Raw genomic sequence first — 7,190 nt, forward strand, 5'->3', positions numbered from 1 at the left:
TTTCTAAGGTGAAAGTTGCGGATGATTGGACTAACTTGATAAGCTTATCATGGTAGTTCACCAATTTTTAATCATGTGATACATCATTATAAATGTGACCGTTCTAACAATTGAATACATAGATTTAGGATTAGATAGTCATATATCAATCTTCAAAATACCCTCATCTGTGTTGGAAATTTTTTTTTTCCCTAGTTGATGGTGTATGTCAATGCATCTTCTTATAGTCATAGATTTTTATTTTGCCACTTAACGAATTCTATTTTGACTAAAGTTCGATACAAAGGTTTTGAACCTTGAGGCCTTTACACCCCACCTCCCCTACCTTTTTTTTTTTTTTTTTATTCAACCTTCTATGGATTGAGAAATCGGTAAATAACGTCAACATATACTTCCGAAGTAAATAAAGTTCATCAAATATCCATGGCCATGATTTTTTTTTTTACTTTGGGCATTCTAGGTGAGAGATGGAATTGGCCCTACCTTTCAGAGAATGATTTTTTGTACCTTTTCAATGATATGGAAAAATTCAATATTTTCTATCAATGAAATTATTTATCCCAAAAACAAAATATGTTAATAAAGAATCCTAAAAGTTAGTTTTCAATCTTAGGGAGCCTAAAACATCCTTTTTGCAAGCTTAGGATACCTAAAAAATGTAATTAACCCAAAAAGAAAAAAAGAGTTCTACTTCCTGGTGTACCTTGCACCCATTCACATTGGAAAACTCTTCTTTACCCTTATATTAGATTAGTAATATATTAAATAATGTACAAGAATTAGATAAGAAGTATCTAAAAAAAAATTATAACTTCTTAATTCACAACGACCCCAAAGTCAATGCCATGTCGGGTAAGGGTCAATTTTTTAATCACTAATGTCTGTTGCCGACGCATTAAATAACTCTCTTATTCACATGGTTTTGCTTCCCCTAATGCTCAGCAAAGATCTGTCACTTGGGGCGTTTCCCCTCTCTGTTTTTTGGTAAATTGCAATGGATTTGGAGTGGACAAGAGAAGGAGAAGGCTCGTCTTCTTCAACTCCTCATTGGAATTATGATGTGTTCTTAAGCTTTGGAGGTGAAGACACACGCAAGAATTTTACCGATCATCTCTATACTGCTTCAGTTCAAAGAGAAATCAACACCTTCAGAGACGACGATGAACTCAAGACAGGAGAAGATATCGCCTCAGAGCTGTTGAAAGCAATATAGACATCGAGGATTTCCATCATCGTCTTTTCCAGGAAATATGCTTCCTCCAAGTGGTGCCTCGATGAGCTCATCAAGATAATCAAGTGCAAAGAGAGCCAAACGGTTCTACCTGTTTTCTATGATGTTGATCCGTGTGATGTTCGGAGACAGAGAGGGGTCTTTGGGGAAGAATTTGTCAGGCTAGAAGAGCGTTTCAAAGTCGAGATGGAGAAGGTGGACATGTGGAGAAGAGCTCTAAAAGAAGCAGCGAACCTATCAGGGTGTGATCTACGAAATGGGTAATCCTCATTAGATTCACTTTCTCTCTCTTCAGGTGATTTTCCCTCTTTATTTTAAAGATTTTGTTTCTGGATTTTAAAGGTGAGTCTCCAAAATGGTTTGATAGCTAAAATAAAAAAAATCATATATTTATATGTTTCTGATCTCATCCATTTGATGATATTGGGTATTGATCATCTCAAAAATCGATACAGTATCAGCATGGATGGATATCGGATATTCACATCTAATTGAAATATCCTTGATTTTCTTTTAAAAAATCAAGTTTTTCTTTTAAACATTTTTACCTCTAAATTGATAAGGCCATAAGGGTTTGGTAACATGGGAGCATACAACGGGTTTTTACCCTTTTCAGTCTTGTTTTTAAAAAACCTTTGTCTTGTAAGAGATGAAAAAGTAGATTGAAAAGGGTTTTGTGTTATTCGGAAGGCAGCAAGTTCTGAGTTACGTTTTACCGAAGACAAACCACTCATTAATACAAGGATTCATATTTAGACAATGATTGGAACAATCCAGCGGTTCAGATCTTGCAGGCAAATACAAGGATTCAGTTCTGAGGGATATAAAAGAACCTTTGTATACAGAATAAGACGAGAGAGGTGTTCAATTTGTCTTTTCATGTGCTTTACCTTATTTATTACGATCAATTATCAAATGTGCCTTACCTTATTTTGGTAACGATATTTGAGAATCTTTTTTCAACCCAAGAAGCATCAAGGGGATGAAGCAGTCTAAACAGAGTCAGGTTTTAAGTATTTAGAATAAATCCAATCAATTCAAATACTTTTCTTAGTAGAAGCAATTTTCTAGATAAGCTTAACAGTCCCAACAATGTTAGATTCCTTAACACTAAGGAGACCCAAGCCTCCCTCATTTTTTGGAAGACAAACTTTAGCCCCACTCAGAGGTGAAGAAATTTGAGATTATCATTACCCTTCCAAAGAAAAGAGGGCATAAGAGACATAATCTTTGAAGAGATAAATGTAGGAAGACCAAAAAACTCAGACCAATAAATATAAGAGTTTTGCATGACTAATCTTGTGAGTTCAAGACGCCCTGCAATGTAAAGAAGTTTACTCTTTCAAAGTTGAAGTCTCTAACGAAGCCTATTAGGGATGGGAGAACAATGGTGAGTGGCAAGCTTGGAGGATATTAATGGTAGGCCCAAATAAGTAATAGGAAGATGGCCTTCTGGGAAATCCAAAATATTAATAAATGAGCCTTAATACCTCAGAAACACCCCTAAAGAAAGAGTGAGATTTAAAGGAGTTAATATACAGACTAGTGGTGTAAGTTTGGCCCTAACTATCCTAACCCGCCCTGAGCCCGAAAAGAGCTTGGGTTAATATTTCTGACCTTGAGGGTGGGTTAGGGATGGTTTGTGCTTGTTGAGGCCTAGGCCCAACGCGGCCCTAATTTTAACCATGATTAATGTAATATAATTTAGGGCTATCACCCTATCATTTTATTTTGAGTAATATAATTTCGGTCACTGATTCTTATGGTTAAATGTACTGCACATCAATTATTCTATTGAACTTCATAGTTTTAATTATGTATTTATCATTTGATTTTTTTTTTATTTCTTTTTAATGCATAGGACACATGGAAAAAACAGGTTCAATCAATGTTAGCCCGACCATAGCAAGAATCAGGGCCAATTAAGGCCAACCCGGCCCAATTAAGGTCAATTAGGGTAGGGTTAGGTTGGCATGAGCCCGGTAGGGTTGGGCCTAGGCATGAACTAGGTAGGGTTGGGTTGGGCCTAGGTTAAATTTTGAGGACCTAGGGTTGGGCTAGGGTTTTAAGAAAACCTGGCCCAACTTGGCGTCGTTTCACCCCTAATAGAGACTCATCATAACAGAGGAGGTAAAGCATCAGAAATTGCAGTCAAGGATTGTTGATTGGCTTTGGTAAATATCATGAGGTCATCTACATATAACTGAGTGATCTTTAAGAGCTTACATTTAGGAATTGGATGGATGAAATTCCCCTTGATTTTGGTCATCAAGATTTTGGAGTGACCCTCCATGGCAATATATAAAATGTGAGGAGAAATAGGACAACCTTGGAGAATCCTTAACTTTGATGTGAAAAAACCTTGAGGGGAGCCATTGACAAGCACAGAGAAATAAGGTGAAGGGACGCAACAGTGAATCTAGTTAATGAAATTAGGAGGGAAATCCATATTCTCTCATCTTAGAGAGAATATGGTCAATATTATCCCACCTAATAAAGTCAATAGTCTTATGGATGTCTAATTTGGATGTCAATCTTGATAACCATCAGCATTATAAAAAAACCCCATTATTGGCTTTCTCTTTAGTCACTCTAAATGAGTTATCCTTTCTAACCAATGACCTTGATTATTTGAAATTTGGCTCCATTCCTTCTGCTTGACATCTTGTATATGTTATTGTACTGTTAGTAGTGATGACCAAAATTAGACACAGTAGAATTTACTTAATATTTCATTTTGCTTTGATTGCTTTTTAATTCATTAGAAAATTGATAAGCTTTTATTTTTTTGGTTGGTTTACAATTGGCAAATATGAGTCAAAGTTTATCCAGGGTATTGTTGAAAAGGTTTTGAATAACTTGAATCAACCACATTTTCATGTTGCCCAATATCAAGTTGGCTTAGATTCCCACTTGGAGAAAATGAAATCATTGTTAAATGTCGGATCAGATGATATTCGCATCATAGGGATCTATGGCATGGGGGGCATCGGTAAGACCACCGTTGCCAAGGCTATCTTTAACCTATTCTTACGCAGATTTGAAGGTTGCAGCTTTCTTGCAAATGTTAGACAACTGTCAGGACAACCCAATGGTTTGCTTCGTTTACAAGAACAACTTCTTTCTGGTATCCTAACGGAAAGAAATATGAAAATAACCAGTGTTGATAGAGGTGTCAACATGATCAGTGAAAAACTCTTCTCCAGAAGAATTCTTCTTGTTCTTGATGATGTGGATCAATTGATGCAATTAAATGCATTGGTTGGAAGGTGCAGTTGGTTTGGTTTGGGAAGTAGAATCATCATAACAACAACCAGAGATATGCATTTGTTAAAGAATATCAAGGTTGATGAAATATATAAGATCCCATAGTTGAATGTTGACGAATCTCTTAAGCTCTTCAGTTGGCATGCCTTCGGAAATGACCATCCAACAAATGATTATTTGGAGCTCTCAAAGAATGTAGTTGGTTATGTCAATGGACTTCCTTTTAGCTCCTGAGGTTTTGGGTTCTTTTCTATTTGATAAAAGCATTACTAAATATGAGAGTGCACTTGAGAAATTGAAGAGAATTCCTTATAATGAAATCCAAAGTAAACTTAGAATAACTTATGATGCATTAAATTATAACTTTGATAAGGATATTTTCCTTGATATTGCATGTTTCTTTATTGGGATGGATAAAGACCATGTCATTGGAATACTAGACGGTTGTGGTTTCTACCCAAAAATTGGCATTCCAAATCTCATCTATAAGTCTCTGATAACAATCAATGAAAAGAATCAAGTGATGATGCATGATGTACTTCGAGATATGGGAATGGAAATTGTTCAAGAAGAATCTCGAAAGGAGCCTAGAGAACGCAGTAGATTGTGGTCTCATGATGACATCTTCGATGTATTAAAAAAACATATGGTAAGAATAAATGAAATTAGAAAGAGAGTCAACATTTTCTTTTCGGCATCTTAAAGCCAATATTTGTGTAGGAAGGTTGTAGATGTATTGCAGGGGAGAGGGTCGGGCGTGTGTGAATGCACAACATTCCTATTAATGCTTTTTATGTTATTAGGGAACAATAAAAGTTGAAGGCCTTACTCTAAACTTACCTGAAATTAAAGCAGCAAATCATATCAATATTAAAGCCTTTGCAAAGATGCAGAGGCTAAGACTTCTCCAAATCAATCATGTGCACATTTCTGGAAACTGCAAACATTTTTCGAAGGAGTTGAGATGGCTATGTTGGTACAGTTTCCCTTTGAACTCCATTCCTACTAACTTTCATCTTGAGAACCTTGTTATACTTGAGTTGCAATATAGCAACATCAAATATCTTTGGAAGGGAATTAAGGTATGGTATTATCTGTCATTTTTTTTCTCTTTGAATCAGATTTATGTTTATTTAAAATAATTACTTAATCCTTGTGGTTGTTCCTTTTCTTTTCTGTAGTTGCTGAAGAAACTGAAAGCTCTGAATCTCGGTCATTCCCATGGCCTAACTCAAATTTCTGACTTGTCTGGACTCACCACGGTTGAGAAATTGGTATTTGAAGATTGTAGAAGTTTGGTCGGCATTCACCATTCTGTTGGACAACTAGAGAGACTTGTTTTTTTAAGTTTCAAAGACTGTGAAAACCTGAGGAATCTACCAAACAGCATATGTGAGTTGAAATCTCTTGAAAATCTTATTCTTTCGGGTTGCTTAAAACTTGAAAAGTTGCCAAAAGAACTTGGAAATATGAGATGTTTAAGGGAGCTTATTGTTGACAACACTACCATACAAGAACTCCCCCATTTGATTGGACGCCTGAAGAATCTCAGATGCTTATCTTTAAATGGATGTAAGAGATCAACCTCTAGAGATTGGTATCTATTCATTTGGTTTTGGAATTCAACAAGAAAAATTCCTGATTCCATCACTCTATTACCAACTTCGCTCGTGGATTTATCCTCTTTAACAGAACTAAATATGAGAAATTGCAATTTGTTGGATGATGCAGTTCCTAGTGAGATTGGGAGTATGTGCTCATTGCAACTAGTATCTGTCGCCTTTCTCAACTTAAGTCGCTAGAGTTGCAAAATTGCACAAGGCTTCAATTTCTTCCAGAACTGCCATCAAGTTTAAAGTTCTTAGTGGCAGGTCATTGCACATCATTGGAACGATTATCCAAATTTGAAAGCCTTTCCTCATTGTTTTGGTTGGGTATACACAACAACAATATTCGTACCCTACCAGCTTGCCTTGGTCGGTGTTCTCAGCTCTGGTTCCTTGACGTAAATGATTGCTCAAGGCTTCAAGTGCTCCTAGAGCTTCCATCAAGTTTAAAGTATTTATATGCAGGCAATTGCACATTGATGGAGAAATTGCCAAATGTCTCCAACTGTCATGGGTTACACCTTCATAATTGTCACATGCTAATTGAAATTCCAGGCTTTGAGAATTTGAAGTCCCTACAAACCGTTAATCTGAAGGGATGCAACAATCTGCCAAATAATTTTAATAGCCTCATCTAGGTTCTCTCTCTCTCTCTCTCTCTCTCTCTCTCTCTCTCTCTCTCTCTCTCATTGTCATGATTTCTATGGAACAGGGATTGTGTGGCCGTGATAAGTTTAACATATGTGTTCCTGGAAACAAGGTTCCGGATTGGTTCTACCATCGGAGTACGGGGTCTTCAATATTTTTTGAGGTTCCTCTGCTTTTAGATGAGAAGATCCAAGGGTTAACTGCATGTGCTGTTTGGACAGGCATTAAAGAATCAAATAACTGGGACATAGAAAATACTCCGATTATTATTGCTATTCATAATAAAACAAAGGGTCATCATGAACTAGTCCGCCCTTTTCGGTTTTATAATGCCTTCTGTGAAGATGTGTTGTGGGTGGCCCATATACCACATACTGAATTGAAATATCAGTTAGAGCTTGGGAATCAAATTGACGTTTCAGTAGAATCAAGGAAAC

At 36.4% G+C, this 7,190-nt stretch overlaps 2 protein-coding genes and 2 pseudogenes across 2 annotated transcripts in view; 3 read left to right on the top strand and 1 right to left on the bottom strand.

Annotated features, from left to right (window-relative positions):
• LOC122059824 overlaps positions 1–714 on the bottom strand; it is a 9,074-nt pseudogene extending 8,360 nt beyond the window's left edge.
• A 280-nt stretch (positions 715–994) lies between these two features.
• LOC122059942 lies at positions 995–2,161 on the top strand (annotated as a pseudogene).
• Positions 2,162–2,307: 146 nt separating this feature from the next.
• The window catches only part of LOC122059825 (disease resistance protein RPV1-like), an 18,643-nt gene continuing 13,760 nt past the window's right edge, over positions 2,308–7,190 (top strand). The window contains 4 exon segments of the mRNA XM_042622861.1: positions 2,308–4,720; positions 4,722–5,192; positions 5,302–5,580; positions 5,680–5,772. Coding sequence (XP_042478795.1) covers positions 4,154–4,720; positions 4,722–5,192; positions 5,302–5,580; positions 5,680–5,772 — 1,410 coding nt within the window. The 5' untranslated portion in view covers positions 2,308–4,153.
• Positions 5,202–6,373, top strand: LOC122059943 (disease resistance protein RPV1-like). The gene is made up of 3 exons (XM_042623041.1): positions 5,202–5,580; positions 5,680–5,890; positions 6,230–6,373. The coding sequence occupies exons 1-3, from the start codon at positions 5,386–5,388 to the stop codon at positions 6,298–6,300; spliced, it is 477 nt and encodes a 158-aa protein (XP_042478975.1). The 5' UTR covers positions 5,202–5,385; the 3' UTR covers positions 6,301–6,373.

This window comes from Macadamia integrifolia, chromosome 13 (assembly GCF_013358625.1).
Source record: "Macadamia integrifolia cultivar HAES 741 chromosome 13, SCU_Mint_v3, whole genome shotgun sequence".
NCBI lineage: Eukaryota > Viridiplantae > Streptophyta > Magnoliopsida > Proteales > Proteaceae > Macadamia > Macadamia integrifolia.

Coding starts and splice junctions, on each gene's coding strand:
- LOC122059943 (XM_042623041.1), top strand. CDS start 5,386: ATGCAGAGGCTAAGACTTCTCCAAATCAATCATGTGCACATTTCTGGA. Junction 5,581..5,679: donor ATCTTTGGAAGGGAATTAAG/GTATGGTATTAT, acceptor TCTTTTCTGTAG/TTGCTGAAGAAACTGAAAGC. Junction 5,891..6,229: donor GAATCTACCAAACAGCATAT/GTGAGTTGAAAT, acceptor TGGATGATGCAG/TTCCTAGTGAGATTGGGAGT.